The sequence below is a fragment of the Epinephelus moara genome, chromosome 10, assembly GCF_006386435.1.
Source record: "Epinephelus moara isolate mb chromosome 10, YSFRI_EMoa_1.0, whole genome shotgun sequence".
In the NCBI taxonomy this organism is placed as follows: domain Eukaryota; kingdom Metazoa; phylum Chordata; class Actinopteri; order Perciformes; family Serranidae; genus Epinephelus; species Epinephelus moara.
Window position 1 is genome coordinate 631380 of NC_065515.1, and position 18006 is coordinate 649385.

Sequence of the window (18006 nt, forward strand, 5' to 3'; positions counted from 1 at the left end):
GCATCTGTCGCCCTAGTTTTTGCGGCACTTTGGCGTCGGCGGCTTTTCGGCCGATTGAGCATGTTGAATCGGCGGCGGAGCTTGTCGGTGAGAGAGATCACTCTGATTGGCTGTTCAGGTTTTATTTCCTCGCCCCTGTAGCGAGTAAATCTGCCTGTAGTGAAACCGGGGCTAACCGGTGCTTCCTCCTCAGGCTCCACTTCACTCAGCTGCCCCACAGACCCGCTCCTTCTTCCCACTTTAACCTGAATAACAAACCGGAGCTAGCTGGGAGCGGCTAACGGAGCGTTAGCCGCGGCATGACCAGAGGGAAGCACAGCCAGTTAGCCTCCGGCCCAGCTCTCTGTTTGGATCCAACCGGAGCACCGAGCCCTGGTTTGTTATTGAGGTTAAATTGGGAAGAAGCAGTGGATTTGTCGGGCAGCTGAGTGAAGTGGAGCCTGAGGAGGAAACACCGGGACCGTCTGGATGTAATAGTCCGTGGAGGTGGTGCGGTGCTCGGCTGCACAGATAGGAAACCCCTCGGCTGACAGGATGTACCACTCTCTCACTCCGCTCTCTCTCACGCAGGCGCAGAACGTATGTGCTACTTGGCCGTCGGATGTAGTCCGTGTAGTGTGTTCAAATGCAACTGACACAGGGCGACGTGAGGCGACGTAGACGACGCAACAGTTGGCTTTTGTCGTCGCTAGTTCTTTGATGTCGGTTTGGTGTGTCCGCACCTTTACAAGCCAAAAGCTGTTCTCCCTGTCCACATGTCAAATCTACATTTCTTTTTCAATAGTGATGAGAATGGAGAACTGCTTCCAGTTGAGAGCTGGTTCCATATTGTCTGATCCATCACAATCATATGCCTCTGAGCTAATCAATTCCTTTTATTGATGCCAGCATGTTTCTCGGAGGGTTGCGTGTTTCAGAACAGTGACGTCAAACTCATGCGTCTGCGCTGTTGGAAAGTCGTCTTGCAGAGAGGAGGACACGGTCCAAAGCATAGCTTAATTTCACAAAGAAAGATGACAACAGTGCTGCTTGTAATTTCTGTAAAATGATGATTTCAAGTAAGGGTGGACACACCAGCAATATGCTGGAACATTTTACTACACAGCATGGGCTTAAATACCAGGAATGCCATGTATTTGACACTCTGTGTACAAGCGCCCCTGCTTACCAACCGGCAGCACGTTTGTTACTGAGGGTGAATTATCATATCTTCTAACTTGACTTAACCCAAAACGTTTCTAATTATAACCCTAAAAATACCATTCTTAGATCTCCCTATCCACTCACTCAGCTTTGTGTTGATGCTACTCTGCTTTACAAACCACACTGTGAGGAGCACTATGTAAACAATTATACAGGCTGAATAAGATAACCAGCTGCAGCCTGCAGCTAAGCCCCACAATGCGATGACCTCATGTAAGATACCACATCAATTCCTTTTGTTTTTGTCTTCTTTGTAAATGGAAAACTGAAGTGTTGGAATCCCGGGGAATGTTAGGGAGAGGCTTCAGGCCAAGTGGGGAAGGGCTGATACAGATGAGGAACAGGGTGGAAAAAGAAGCAAGATGAGGAGGGGAGGAGGTGAAATCAAGAAAGACGGTTTGCCACAAGAAGAAAGGAGATTGTGGAGATATACTCAGGATGACAGGAAGGAGTACACCGGGAAATCTGCACAGCAGTGCCTGTTGCGGATCTGTATTTCAGCTTGTAGTGAGACAGAGGAACCCTAAACTGATTGCCAGGTTGTGCCAAATTTACAGTGCCACTGGTCTACAGATTTACCTCCTCTCTTCTGTTCAGAGGAGCAGAACAGGAAACACAAGGAACAAAAAAAAGAGGAAAAGGCCATAAAATGCATTATTGTCTCAGTCAGGCAGTTCTAAACTATAGAAGCTGGCAGGGACCTATGAGCCAGCGGCAGCCTCCATTACCTTGCTGTGCACACCGTGGAAAGAATGACTTTTCCAGCAGCTCTTTAAGTACATGTACTTTACATGATTCTTATGGCAGTACAGGCCATCTTTCATGGCTAGTAAAACCAGAGCATGCATGGTCCTAGGTGAAGATTTCATGGCGCATTTGCTAAAGATGATATTATCGTAAAAATCGCCATTCTTTGCACTTAAGTTTTATTTTCATACTCAATCATATGTAATCATATAACAGAGAACATTCTCACTAATATGCAACACCCATATGTTTTGCCAGACACGTATACGGTGAAGAAAAGAAAGTCCGGGGAAATCTCAATAAGTTTGTCACTGTACCAACATGATACATGGCTCTAATTACATGTAGACAGTACCAGTTGAACTCCCACCCTTCACTCCTCAATCCATCTGGGAAACTACAGTATCACTGGTATGCATTTAAAGGTCCAGTGTGCAGGGTTAAGGGGCATCTATTGGCAGAAATGGTGTAATATTCACAACTATGTTTTAATTCATCTATAATCACCTGAAAATAAGAATTGTTGTGTTTTGTTCCCTTAAAATAAGCCATTTATTGGGCCCTCTTCCATGGAGCCTGCCATATTGTTCTACAGTAGCCCAGAAGGGACAAACCAAACACTGGCTCTGGATAGGGCCATTCACATTTTTGCTTTGTTGCATTGGCTACTGTAGTCCTCTAGTCTCGCCACCAGACAATCAGAGATCTCCGCCTTCTGATAGTCTGGGGACACTCCTTTCTAAAGTGTGTTTAACACACCGGAGAAAACGGCCGGCAACAAAGCAACACCCCTTGCATTTTTGAAAAGGACACGCCCTCCCAGAAATGTGCACTCCCCCTTTTCTCGTCCGCAAGGAAACAAACACACAGAGAGCTTGAAAATGGATGGTGAGAGATTTAACTCTGTTTTATCAAACGTGTGCTCAGTCCACAAGATTGTGGAAATGAAGGACTTACAGCGACTTGAGCCATTTTGTACCGCTACACGTGTTTCTAGTCGGACTATGTTTACGAGCACAAGAGTTCAGCGAGCCACCGAAGGACCGCACTGTGGATTTACTATTGGTTCTGCAACGTAGGGAGTTTTTTAAACTCTGAAATTGTATCCGCCCATCTAAACACAAAATCAGGGAGAAAAACATCAGTCTTTAGTTAAGCAAAGCGTCTAAAGACTGACTTGTGAGTCTAGTAGTCCTCATACATGCTGAGCACATGGGAGAAGTTTGAGTTCTATACCCTCACAAGGGCAGGTAGAAAAATGCTACAGCATAGTATTGCAATACTTGGTAACACTTTACTTGAAGGTATCGACATAAGGGTGACATGACACTGTCATAACTATGACATGACACTGTCATGAACTTGTCATAAACATTATGTACATGTCATAAACGTGTATGACTGCTGTCATTAAGTGTCATTCGGTTTTTCTAATGACAAGTTGACATTAATTAAAGTGACATTACCAGAAGATGTCTTTGTATCAATCATTATGTCAACTTGTCATAAGCATAAATAGAGGTGCTATTTCTTGTTAATGTCAACTCGTCATGACAAAGACAACTCCTGGTAATGTCACTTTGATTAATGTCAAGTTGTCATTATAAGGACATCCCAAACAAATTTAATGTCAACTTGTCATGACAAAGACATCTTCTGGTAATGTCATAGAGGTGTCCCAACTCCAGCAACACTTACTGTATATATAGAGTAACTTTATTGGAAGACCAACGCTTCGGCTTGTGCCTTCATCAGGTCACAATAAAACACATTACAAACAGCCAATCGTTGTCTCAGACTGGCCAAAACTTTTTTTACTAGTCTGGGATGTGACCTCATACTCAGCCCACCTTTTTAGATACATCATTGGTTGATATCTGTTTAAATGTATGTGATTGGTTGTTTTACATTTTTTTCTTTCCATTCCTCCCTTATTTAAAAGCTGTTTGTGATGCATTAAGTTGTTCTAAATACTACAAGTGGCAAAGATGCCTTTAATTTATCCCCCTTCTCTATGCACCTTGGAAGTTGGTGAAGCTGCTCCAGAAACCCTCACCCTGCCTCTACAACACCTTTAAATCCACAATAATATTGTATCGCAAATAAAGTATGGTGATAATCTCATATCATGAGGCCTCCTACCGTTAAACCTCACTGCCAGATGCCACTAAATCCTCCACACTGGACCTTTAATGTTGAAAACATTGGCCCTTAGTTGGAGTTTTGCTGCTATTCATTCCATCAAAAATTCCAATCTTTCCCTCCATCGTTGGACAGTTGGTGGATTTACATTTCTCCATAACACTGTAATCATCTTCTCTGCAATCACCAGAAACACCCCAAGCAAACATGTTTGGGTTTTGGTGTCCGTATCCTCTGGAGTCTCTCCCAGCATAATGAAGGCTGGCTCTAGAGGTAGGTCTACCTTCGTGATTTGCTTGTTCTCATCCTAAATGTCTCCATTAATGATACACCGTTATATTCAAAAAGAAAACTGTGAACACAATCAAAAACTCACAGTAATGGTGGGGGAGAGATAAGTAATTAAATGTGTTTTGATGCATCTGACAGATTCTTAAAGTATTTCCAATTGGCACCTTTTTTCAAACCAAATCTCAATGTTCAGTCAAAATCCTCTTTGACAGGGAAAAACGTGTCGTTGTTGTTTTTCTGTCTTTACTGCCAAAACATTATTTTCTCCACCTTTCAGCATGATGAATGTGTATTGACCGTTATACTGACAGGCTGGAGTGTGGGTGGGATTCCCTTCTGTGTTTGTTGTGAAGCAATTATTGTCCAATCCCTCCACCAGAAAACAACATGTGCAGACTACAGGGCCCTGCAGAGAACTGTATGCAGCATCTCAGATTCAGCTGTGACTTTATGACAGAAAAAATTTGAGTAAATGTTTTTTATCTCACAATCAGTGCTGGAACACATTAAGCGTGCAGGCGAGACGGGCCCGAGTATGCGAAACGTTACCTGCCTCCAACTACAAGTCATCACCATCTCACATGAGACCTTCAGTCTGTTCAGAGGATTTTTACGCTGGGCGCTCAGACAGGAGAGGAACTGACATACTTCTCAGCGGTACGTAAAATGCAATCTGATAGCTATTCCCTTTGAGCTGAAGCTCGCCAGGCAAAGCCACTAAATTACTAACTTGGCTGTTGTCATGACTGTGTGTTAAAAACAAAGGCAACCCTCTCCCCCCCCCTCCTTCCAGTCCCTGTACATCACTCAATCTCTCTTTTCCTTTCAGCCTCTATTTCATAAACATCCAGCTGTAGATCATCGCCGCACGTCTGATTATGAAATTAGAAATGGTCTACAGGGACAGAAAAACAGAGAGATGAAGGCAGGAAAAGTCCTTTAACGTTCTTTTATTTCATCATGATTCTCTAAACTTGCTCCTTTTTCACTTACACATCATTTTACTCTCCACATCTCACCTGTCAGCTGATCCGTCCATACTACAATCGAGCCATCCAATCCAGTTCACTCTTAATAAAAGCAGACGCTGCTACAACCCATTAGTAATCACTGCCTCGTAAATTTAGATGAGAGAAAAAGATTTAGCTTCAAGTCCCTTGCATCCTTCCCCCTCTCCCTCTCTATGATCCGTCTTGTCGTTTCAATGGCATTTCACTTTACAAACCAAACAGCCAAAGAACATATCAGCAATTCAGCGGAGGGTTGTAGATTAAACATCAGTCTGCTCTGCACTATAGATTATTTTACCATCAAAAAATAACTTCTGGTGTTCTCATCAATTAAAGCGTCTGCCGATGCTCTGCTCACCAACTCTCCGTCAATTTCTCCGCCATCTTTTAGCCGTTTGTTCACAGGGACGAGCATTATGCTGACGAGGGTCCATTACGTGTAGGAAGTAAATTACTGCAACCCTCATGCATGGCAAGGTCTTATGAGCTGTCACTTAACGAATCATCGAAAGCAGATGTGTTTAGATTCTGTGCCGTCTGCTGTGTCAGAGAGGCATGTGCTCGAGCTCTCGGACCTGGCTCTCTTGAGGCTTTTCAGATATCAAAGAGTTATTTAGAAACGCTGCCCTCTCCAGTTGTTATCCATTATTTTTCCCACTATATTTATCCACAGTTTATAAGACAAAGGATCGTGAACTGTGCTTCTTGCCCAGAGGTGTTGGCCAGACTTTATACCATCTCCTCACACTGTTTTCAGTGCCTCTACCCACCGTTCTCATGTATAATCTTTTATTGCTATTGTGACAGACACATATCTTTTTTTCTTCCTCATCCAGAGGGTCTGGCTAAACCTTGCCGGCTGCTCTCCATACATCTGCTCCATGTCAGCGTTGGAACACTCGAGTTAATGAGATCCTCTGCTCTGCTGCAGTCCTGTCTGGGGTAATTTTCCCAGCTCATGCCAGAATGTCTGTTTGTGCGTCATATACACATGTACAAAACGTTGTAAACACGAAAAATAACATTTGGACACTACGTCCCTCTCTTCCGCGCTCTCTTCCTCAAACACACACAAATATATATTATATTAAGACAGTTATGATGTGTTTATGGAAAGGGGAGACATAAAATCTTGAACACAGACTTCAACAGGCCAAGTTACAGCTAGTTTATGGTCATTTAAACTATTTCAGTAGTCAGTGCAGTTATTATGGAAATTACCACAGTTTTGGAAGGATGGTGAAAACAGTAACTTTCGAGCAGCTTGAGCGTGACAGACTGCTAATACAGAACATGTAAACCGCGCAGATGACAACATTTGCACCATGCAGTAATAAGACTGAAGAGCAGGCTGAGTTTATCAACAGTAACTGTGCAGCAAGGTCACTCACAGAGCGTGCAGTAAAAACATTTTTAATCTTAGCGACCACAGACCAGAAACACTTGGAAGTTATCTGATGGAAAATTTGAATCGTCTTTTGTTTGTTATTAAGCAAAAAGTCAAAATACGTTAACTTGAGACCTTCTGAAAAACATCTGGAGTTGTCAAACTTTAGTAAAGCATGAAAAGTGAAGCATCATATCCAACCGAAAGTTCACTCCCTCTCAAATATTTTAACAAATAAGAATTACAACATATCACATCATGGAAACTCACACTGTCTTTTTTCAGCTCTTACAAATGAGAATATGCTGCTCTACATGAATACACCTTTTAACTCCTGTTATGTCTATTACTGTTTCCAATTTATTAAAAAGCCCTTCTTTAGCTACCATAAATGTGTCCATGTAGGTTTTAGTGTTGAAACATGGCATTTAAAGGGTGCTTAAAAAAGCAAAGTGGGCTGCATGTCAGTAAAAACATTATTGCACAACTCACAGATTCAACCAAGTTATTTAATATTTTCCTATTCAGGCAGTGAGCCGAGTGAAACAGCAGGCGTGCACCAACACACACATATACACACACACACACACACACACACACACACACACCTGCTTTTCCCATTATGTGTCTGTGAGGAGGGCGAGGAGACTGACAGCAGTGGAAACTCTAGTTGAGTTTTGGTTCGGTCATAGCTGTGTAGCTTTTTTCGGCCGGTGCCTCGAGACAAAAGCACCGTGAGAGCAGGAAAAGCCTCTCTAGCCCACTCTGTCCCTGCCAGGATGCTGCTGGGTCACTCTGCATACTGTACACTCTGCTCCCTCACTCCCTCCAGACTGCAGCCTTCAACTCCTTGTCAGCCCTCCCCCTCAATCCGGCCAGTGACTCCTTCCCAAATCACTTCCCCATCACATCCCACTGCAGGTCTCTCTAAAAGACCTCAGCATCTTAAGGCAGTAAGTGAAACCATTTCTTCATGCACCTGACCCTTTAAAGCTTTACCTTACTTTCCAAATTGCTACATTGGACTTAAAGGCACGGACACAATTTCATTAGGCTTATAAAACCCACTCAGTCGGTCAGTCAGGAGCATGGTGGCTTTTATAAACCCTGCAGTTGCCTCTGTATGAACTTGGCCCCGTGCAGGTGAGGTGATGGGGCTGGAGTCCAGACGACGTCAATGGCTTCCCTCTGAGCGAAAGAACGGCAATAACCCCAAAGACAAGCCCTGACGAGAGCTCCTCAGAACCTTTCATCTTTAGCCTTTTCCATTACTCAGACACAACAAACTATTAACAAGAATCCAAACGTCACTCCACACAATGGCATTGATATCTAATTGAATCAAAATGCGGATCAGCGAGTGATATCATGCCAGACGAGTGTGTGTGCTGGTAGCTGAGCCTGAGACAAGTGTTGCACATATGCAGTCGCAGGAGTCAGAGTGTACCACACCGCACTGGGATGCGGTCTGTGTGCTGCTTTTATAAGCCCACAGCGGCCAACCTTAAACACAGGTTACCCGTGACTGCTGTCAGGAAGGGCCTGACAGTCCAAAAGAGATTACGCCGGCACGCACTGAGGCAACAGACGAGGTGTGTAAGACTGGGTGAGACACAGATGCATAACTATGATATGTGGCTCTGCATGGTTGTTCTGATCACAGCGTGCTACAGGGAAGTGAACTACATGGAAATTTTGAAAGGGAGAAAAGAGAAGGACAGAAGGAGACAGACAGAGTAAATGCTTAAATATGCATACACCTATCAGCCAAAACAACAAAACCACTGACAGGTTAAGTAAAAAACGATGATCATCTCCTTACAGTGCAATGTTCTGCTTGGGTCCTGGCATTATGTGGATGAAACTTTACATGCACCACCCACTCAAACACTATCGTGGACAAAGCAGATCCCCTCGTTGCAATGGCAGTGGCAGTGGCCTCCCCACATGACAATGCACCCTGCCAAACTGCAAAAACTGCTTAGGAATGGACCGAGACATAGACATCGACCTGGCCTCCTAATTCCCCAGATCCCAATCCAATCGAGCGTCCATAGGAGGCGCCCGTATCCTACTTACAATCTACAGGACTCAAAGCATTCGCAGCCAACACCCTTGTGCCTAACACCACAGGATACCCCCAGAAGCCCTGTGTCCATGACTCGACAGGTCAGAGGTCCCACGATGGCTCAGACCTGGCTCTGACCTGTCGAGGCATGGACGCAGAACCTCGGGGCACCAACACCTCCTACAAATGCTTGATTAGATTGCGATCTGGGGAATTTGGAGGTCAGGCCGACACCTTGAGCTCTTTATCATGTTCTTCAGCCCATTCCTGAGCAGGGGGTAGTTGGTCTGTGGCACTGTGTGAGTGGTACATGTCAAGTGTCGTCCACATAACACCAGGACTCAAGGTTTCCCAGGTCAACACTGCACTGTAACAAGATGATCAATTCACTTCACCTGTCAGTGGTTGCAGTGTTGCGGCTGATCGCTGTATGGAAATTCTCCACTGGACTGATCTGTTCTTGATTAATAAGCATTTGTGTTACGTGTGCAATTGATTTTCATCAAAAATGACATCCACATAATGCAGTCAACACCTCTCGTCTCTCTACAGATTTGAGAGCAGCTCACCTCTGGCTGGATGGCTTTGAACACAGGAGCATCCATGAGCGTAATCTGGCCCTGGGGGAGAAAACACAGCAGTTGTTAGATTTGCTGCGTTAAAATTGGGACAAACTGACAACAAACTGTCACAGTTTTCCAACTACATTACTGTGAACCGAGAAAACAACCATACACAGTCACATCTCAGGTTACTAAAATAAAAGTTTGGTGACTAATAGAGCTTTTACTGGAGAGCCTGTGTCATTTGAAGCAGGTGGGTGTGATTGACTGGGGTCTTTCACTGAGTGCACCTTGATATGGCATGGAGAGATGTGAAATGAAGACGCTGAAGGAAAAAGAAGATCAAGAGTGCCCTCTTGTGGTTGGTTGGTGCAGACTAATGGACAAACATCAAAGCTCTGATACAAGATTCCAGACATGATGAGGAACATGCTTTTATTTGATTAATCATGAGACGACCCTGAGCAACATTACTCCTAATGACAAGGTAAGATTATTTTAACAGTAATGTAACTTGTGTTTGTTCACAGTCACCATGGAAGGTTTGTGCAGATGCAGCCAGAGCAAATCTATGAGTGGCTGCTTGGCACTGCCAAACATCATCAATTATTACTGATCCAAACTCTGACCCCATTTCCTCCTCTATCATCCCATCTCCTCCTATCTGAAGTCAGCACATCACTTTTGTGCTTACTGAACATTTCGTTCTTTAAACACTCATACATACAGATTAACCAGACAAGGACAGATGCGCACACACTTTAACTTCACTTACTGCATATTCTTCGGGAGTGACCTTCAGCACATCGAAAACAACAGCGTCAAAACTCTTCTTCAGGTCCGAAGAACCCTTATCGCTGAGAGACTCTGAGCTGCTGCTCTTCTAGAAGACACCGTTAAATCACAAGGTTAAGAGGACTGATGGCTGCGCTGTTAAGAGCAAGGTTATCAAGTGGAGGAGAGGTGAAGTATGCAAAGTTCAAGAGGGCTAAATAACCAACATGGTGTCGCAGCACAGCTGAGGATCACTGAAAAATGTTTATCACCTCACCAGGAACTCACAGGTAAGCATCTAAAGCGCTAAAAGAAGCATGCACAATGAAGTGTGGTATAGCAAGTGGGCGTGGCCTCACCTCAGAGACTGTTGCAGCGTTGGTGGTGATGCTTGATTGGCCATTAGGGAGGTCCATCATTCCCACACCATCTAGCTCTAGCGCACGAGACCATTCATCATCCTCAGCTGCAGCAAAGCCCGCCCGGCCCTCTGAAAACACACACATTAACAGGATGCCACTGTGAGTACATTTTGCACATCTCAACCATAATCACCTTCAGACTGAAGCGGACACATCAATCAGCCTGTGGCAGCAGCACCACCTACTGGTTGAAGTAAGTGGTAGCACTGTCAGGCTGACCTCATAATATAAAGCACTGGCCGAATCAACAACTGAACTGAATTCAACCTCGGAAAATTAGTTATGAGTGAACTTGAGATGGCAGTGAAGGTGTTGACAGGTCCAGTGACTGTCCCAGCACGCCGGTGAATTCCATATGGACACTCACTTTCACAGCCTGTCACTCACCACACACAAGAAGGGACAGGACAGAAGGAGCTTAGGCTGAGCATTAGGAAGAGATCTTCTGTGAAAGGGGTTTGGAGAAAGCAGCTGTCAGTTCGAGCCACAACACTAAACAGCTTACACGCGACACTGGAGCACGACCCACTGCCACTCAGTAACTCCACAGGCCGGACACTGAAGAGATTCCTGTTTACTTTTGTCAACTGGCTACCAGAGAGGAATATCCTGAATTTCAACATTTAACAGAGTTTCAGGAGAACACAAACGGGCTGCTGGAAACAAAAAAGGTTTAATCATATGTCTTTGGGTTAGTTTGGTTAGTTTGTCTTTGCCCAAAAAACCTACTGACTATGTGAGTACCTGGGCCCTGTGTGTCATTCATGCCATTGTCAGTATGATATAATGAATCGAACCAAACACATGAATGAGTGTACTGAGTGTACAATTGCTTAATAAGTATTTAAAACTGTAACTAGATAATATCTGTTTGTTTTCTTGACAATGTCAGGACGAGCCAAAATCTCAAGACACACCTGTATTAATATCTGTGCACAACAGCCTCTATAATGTGTGTTATCACTCTTATCACAACATAAATGTTTATTTTTATTTACTAATATCAAATAATGATTGAAAACCAACTATTACTCATAAAAAATTTAACAGAATGATTCAAGAATTCATTTTAAACTTTTTAAAATCACATCAAAGCACGACTAACACATCCATTTAAAAAGAAAATAATGTAAGATAATGTGATGTGTCTGTGTCATACACTTATAATGGGCGTGCACAACATACTGATACAGTCAATTAAAATATTCATTCAGAACTTTTTGTACAGGTCCAGCTGAGCATTACAATGATAATGTGATTATCACAAAATTCCACAACACACCTGGATTTGCATCATGACACCATTTGAGAGTCACTGATTTAAGGAATTTAGCAACAGTGTCGCCTTTTCGACTGTGAATCTGATAATCGTTAAATAGTTTTAGCACGCGCATCATTTATTAACACCAATAATTCCCACAATTCAAGTATCCATGTTCCTCTGTCAATCAAAGTTATTATAGTTAATTAAAACGAATCTATAACTAAAACTAGGTGTGAGAAGACATTTTATTTAACTGTACTAAAAATAAGAACTATACTTAAGAGAGAAAATGGAAACTAAATAAAAAGGGTATAGTGTATTTAAAAAATTAAGTAAAATGAAATAAAAAATATACAGGGAATGATTTTAAGTCTTTTTTGGTCAAATCTGTCAATACAACAAGCATCAAGAGGCACTGGTTTATTTGCCATTTACAAAGTGTTGTGTTTGTATTCTAATACCTATTCTGAACTTCTTAGATGTTGGCTCTGTCCCATTAAACACACAAAAAATAAATAAATAAAATAAAATTAAATTAAATTGAATTAAATTAAATAAAGTTAAAATAAAAAATAAAATAAAATTAAATTAAATTAAATTAAATGACTTACTAAATAAAAAACAAAAATTAAAAATCAAAATGAAAAAAAAAAACCAACACTATAATAACTCAAGTGTTAATATCCCAGTCTGGATGAATATGTGGTCACGTGGACTGATACAGACACAGTGAGAAATTATTTAAGCATGTGATGATTTTTTATACATGGATGTGAGATCAGAGGCTCAGTGTCCACATCTTTTGCAGATAGATTAAAGTGTAAAGAATTTTCTTATCATGATGATATTTCAATGTTTCTGAATATTCTTCTCTGCCGTGACTGAAACACCTCAGAGACTCTTCTGTGCCAAAAGCACAAAGACACCGTAATGAAAAATAAGAAGCTGCTTAGAATACTGAAGGCCAGCAAAGCCTTCCCTTGTGTACTTAACAATGCAGACCTCTGTGTGTGTGTGTGTGTGTGTGTGTGTGTGTGTGTGTGTGTGTGTGTGTGTGTCCGTCTCTCGGTCTGTCTTTTTGGCTGGCTACAGGCTGGAGCTGAGATGGCCGGTGCTTTAAGAGCCATTAGCTGCTTTCCACAGTTGCATTCTGCTCGTCCGAGAGCAAACACCACTACATCATGTCAACTTCCCTCCCATTGTTTGACAGCAGTGCATAACTACACAGGAAGCAATAGCCCGTCTGTATTTACAAGTCTGAGTCTGTCTGTTGTTTATAAAGTCACACATCTGTAATTACCCCACTTCCTGCTCTAATACCTACGTACGTCTTGTTGTTTGTCTGGGGTGCCCCTGGGCTATGATGTCAAATATCACAGGGGAGTTTTTTCTACAGACACCACACACACACACACACACACACACACACACACCCTAGGAATTTTTTAAATTAAAATACATTTTGTGACCCAAGTGTCCCATTTAACTAGCAACCTTGTTTTCAGTCAAAGATAAACACTCAAAACAGATTAAAGTTTTCGTTCTTTAAGTTTGTTGAGCTACACTTTTGTGTAAGGTTGTCAAAGGTATCAATACTTTTTGATACCATGCATTTAAAGCGATACATCTCTGTTAATTATTCGACGGTGCCTAAAGTATGTATACAATCAGAGTTCTCTCCAGTGACAAACCCACCATGTGACAGGGGGCTTGTGTTCACTAACTTTTCCTGTACCAGCACTGTGTGCAGGTTGTTCATGGAATAATAAAATGTTCCGCTATCATAGGACATTTTTGCTCTGGCATCAAAAGACGCATTGAGTATCATATCCAAGTTTAAAATTCTGGTATCTTTCATGACAACCCTACAGCATACAGTCATATCTGCTCCTCTAACTGAGGTGTGTGTGACTGTAATCATATGCTAGAATTAAAGTTAGTACTGTACACAGACACACCTGTGCTGCCACCACACTCCCAAAAACAAGCTGCTCTCACAAAGACGAGGCCGTACTCACCAGTTGTGTGTCAGATGCGCATAGTGTTGGACGTGAGGTTAGCCTGTTGTTTCTGTGTGGCTGTCTTTGTCTATCAAGTCCTGTCTTTCTCTGAGGCTGGCTCCTGCTGTCTGTGTGAACGTGAGGAGAACAAAAGGGAGAGACAGAGAGGAAGGCAGAATGATTCTTCTGAACATGAGGAAAACCCACGCAGCCATTATAAATGCACGCTGCCAAAAAATCCAATAGCTGATCTGGTTTGGTGTGAGTGCTCAACAAACCATCAGCCATCGCACTGATGAGATCTGTAGCGTCTGTTCTGGTGGAAACTTTGGTGCTGCATCTTCTCAACTCTCAGTTTTAGCAACTATGAGACAGATTAACGGACGTGACCTTGTTCTCAGTAAACCTTCCCTCACAGTTTGACCATCAGAGCTCCTCTGCATCTCAACTATAAAACCAAACAGTGGTACAAGAATTATAAAATTATTATTATGTAATTACATTTGATTGAATGTCCAGCACACAGGACCAGACAAGCGTGTAGGACTGCAGGTAACAATTACTATCATTAGAGATTCATCTGCCAAAATATTTCTCAACTGAAGGTGAAGTCTATGATTCATGGGAAAGATGGCTGATATTTCAATCAGCCTCCTCCAGTATAGCGAGCGATACTCGGGCCAAGACTCCCTCGTCCCTGCGACTGAACTCTAGACTTCGATTTTTCCAGATGAATGCAGATACTCAAAGCTAAACCGATAACTGATGGGTTCCAAAATTTCAAAGTAGGGGGTGTAGGGGCATGGTGAGCGCTGCACGCAAATACCATCATGTACTGTAGACCCTGGGGAAATTTCTGGAGGCTATTAACGTATGAAAAAATAGATACTGTGCCTAATTTCAGCCAATGTGTTCCACCATCACATGGACTGCTTACCTGCCCCTAAAACGATTAGTCAACTAATCGATGACTAATCGACTATTAAAATAATCGGTGACTATTTTAGTAGTCGACTAATCGGTTTGAGTCATTTTTCATAGAAAAGTACTATAAAGTACCCAAAATACTCTTATTGCAGCTTCTTACGTTCAAATATTGGCAGCTTTACACACTCTCCCATGACGGTGAACTAAAACCCTTTGGTGTGAACATGAAACAAGACATTAGATGACATCATTTTGGGGTTTGGGAGAGACAGACCGACATTTTTCAACATTTTAACAAATTTTTCGATAAAATGATTAGTCGACTAATCGAAGAAATAATCAACAGATTAGTCGACAATGAAAATAATGGTTAGTTGCAGCCCTACTGCTCGGGCTGCAAACAGAGTAACCAGGATGTTTCCAATACCAAAACCTTGTCCTGTCGCTTCCTGTATCTGCTTATAGAGATTATCTATATTTGAAGTCAATACCAAAACAATTACACCCCTCCTCCTCTCATTGCTCCTTCAGAAGCTATAATCTCTCCAAAGTTATTTACATCACATTACTGTCATGATGTAGCTCCATTCCTTGTGGGGGAGGACGAGGAAGAGGAAGATTAGCCGTGTTAGTGTTGTATGGCTCGGCCACTTTCTTTGTTTCACATTCAAAGAGCCAGAGCAGTCTATGAACACCTGATTTTATTTTCAGCACATACAGAGAATGGACAGCAAGTCGTCCGTGAGGAGACGATTAACGAATTTGACTCCACCTTTAATCAGTTGATACTTTTGTCTAATCATTGGTGATGGTCTTCAGATTTCTTGTTCTGTCCAAACAATGGTCTGACACCCAGGGGAAAATAAGTTTACTGTCACATGAGACAACGACGTCAGCAAATCTTCACAAGAGAGAAGGTGGAAGAAGTTAACTTTCGTCAGTTTTCTTGAAAAATTACTTCATTAATCGTTTGTTAAAATAGCTGACAGATGATTCTCTGTGACTAATCCATTAATCTATTAGCTGCTTCAGTTCTTTACTTTAATATCAACGAAACTAGGACAGGTGAAACTCTACAAGCCAATCAACAGGAGAGCATGACCAACCAATAGGAGGTGTGCTGGCTTTTCATGCAAACTGATGATTTTTTTATGATTAGGGCTGCAACTAACAATCATTTTAATAATCAAATAATCTGCAGATTGTTGTCACAATGAAGCAATTAAACAGTTTAGTCTTTACATGCCAGAAAGTTAAATAAAATAAAATAAAATAAAATAAACAAACCTCATCACAATTTTCCAGAGCTAGTTAGCACGCATACAAGAGGAGAAGGACGGAACGTGGGAAGATAATATAGACATGTGCATGATGGTAAACGATATGTTGTCAAGCATCAATGCATTTTATGGCGACGTTACATTATCAGCTACAAAAAATGAATTTGCCCTCGTATTACATTACATGAAAGTTTATCCAGGAACGATTACGGTTACAGTTTCATTACACATGACAATCTTCCATGACTCTTCCAAAAGTTCCAATGACTTTTGCCCATGTCAATGATTATTCTCGGCCTCCAAAACGTGACTGTGAAAATCGATGACTTGTCCAGGTTTTCCATGATCTTGGGAACCCTGACATTCTCACATTTAAGAAGCTGAAACCAGCAAATGTTTGACATTTATGCATAAAAATGACTGAAAAGATTAATCAATTATCAAAATAGTTGGCACTTAATTGTCTTTCTATCAGCTGATTATTTGTTGCAGCTTTATGTATGGTACATTCTCTATAAAGCATTCCAGATAATAACTTTATATTTTTACAATATTTTATTCTATAGGAGACACTGACTGAAATATCACAGATTTACCAGTGCAAGTGTCCACTATGCCCCAAACTGTTTGACTTCATCATGCATCAAGTGTAAATCCCATCATGCTCTCTGCCTCAAACCTCTTACATGACATGACTCACATTGGCCAGTAGGTGTCTCACTACTCTAAGAGATAATGGCCTGTGTGTGACTCCAGCTGGCTGAAGACAAATGCTGCATGCTGGCAGACAGCAGTTGGCCTTTAGCCATCAGGTAGGGGCTAAGATCTTGTCATCCCCTTCAGGTTGCTATCATGCTGGGTCTGGGTACAAAGCTCACAAGCAGAGCAAACAGTGGATTAAGATTTCCACTCACCAAGGCAAACTTTAAACCTTTTCTGACATAAGCCTATACATTCTTTCAGAGATCACATCTGACCGAGTAAACACCATCTCAGAGGTTGATAACAGCCCTGACGAGCTGCTTGTTTTTGTGCTAGGGGAATAGAAATAACATCTCTTTGCATAAAAAGAGCTCACATCTAAAAGTGTTGATCTGCCTATAGCCTGAGCGGTGTCAACACCCCCTGGCAGCAGCCTGTTTCTGCTCGTCTGCTGTCAGTTTGCTCTCTGTCTGAGCTCCCCTGTCAGTCATTATCCATCCTGGACCAGCTTATATCTCTTAACTTTACAGCTCCTTCCGACGCCCACACCTCCAGCTATGCTACTTCAAAAACACAGAGAGAAACTACACCCCCTCCTTGTGAGTCACTGCCTATCCAGTCCTCACTAGCCAGGCCTTCTGATGTAAGAGTCCCCCCCTCTCTGCTCTTGGCAACATCCATGCGCTTCTGACAGTGAGCCGAGCTGAAATGTGTTGTGTTTGGTGACATAATTCCACGTGGTTGAATCCTCATGCTTCGCTTACTGAGGTTCAAGTCCGGTGAATGTTTATATGCCCGGCTACAGCAACAACATGCGAGTGGTGATAAGGTGTGGGTGTGTGTGTTCGGATGGGCTGACAATGTTTCGGCATCACCAGGATGAGACTTCAGGGGGACATGACAGGGATCAGAGGAGGAAGCAGAGAATAACAGAGGAAGAGTGACAGAAAGTGGAATGATTCATGTTGGAGCGATGGATGTGTCGCTGTAAAGCTAAATGTGACTCATTACACTGCATAGCAGGTGCTGTTGAATCAGCCCTGTGTGAGTCGGCTGCCTCTCCCTCCCTCTGTTCCTGTTGTCAGACAGCTTTTTGACATTCACATACATACTGCGGCTCAAACACAAAAGGCGCTGGCAGCCTAACAAGCCTTGTTACTAAAGGGCACAATGAGCATCAGCGAGTGTTTTTGTGTGTCGTCATGCACATGCCAGTGTATTTGTGC

The 18006-nt window shown here is 42.5% G+C and overlaps 1 protein-coding gene across 7 annotated transcripts in view; it reads right to left on the minus strand.

The window, feature by feature from the left end:
* The window catches only part of ralgps2 (Ral GEF with PH domain and SH3 binding motif 2), a 102322-nt gene that overhangs the window by 58559 nt on the left and 25757 nt on the right, over positions 1-18006 (minus strand). For 6 of the 7 annotated variants that reach the window (XM_050054302.1, XM_050054301.1, XM_050054303.1 and 3 more), the window contains exons 2-5: positions 13890-13999; positions 10545-10675; positions 10187-10294; positions 9418-9468 (exon numbers count right to left, since the gene is read on the minus strand). In XM_050054302.1, the coding sequence (XP_049910259.1) occupies positions 9418-9468; positions 10187-10294; positions 10545-10604 (219 nt within the window). In that variant the 5' untranslated portion in view covers positions 10605-10675; positions 13890-13999. The remainder of the gene's footprint in view (positions 1-9417; positions 9469-10186; positions 10295-10544; positions 10676-13889; positions 14000-18006) is intronic. The other variant, XM_050054299.1, reaches the window with a different exon arrangement.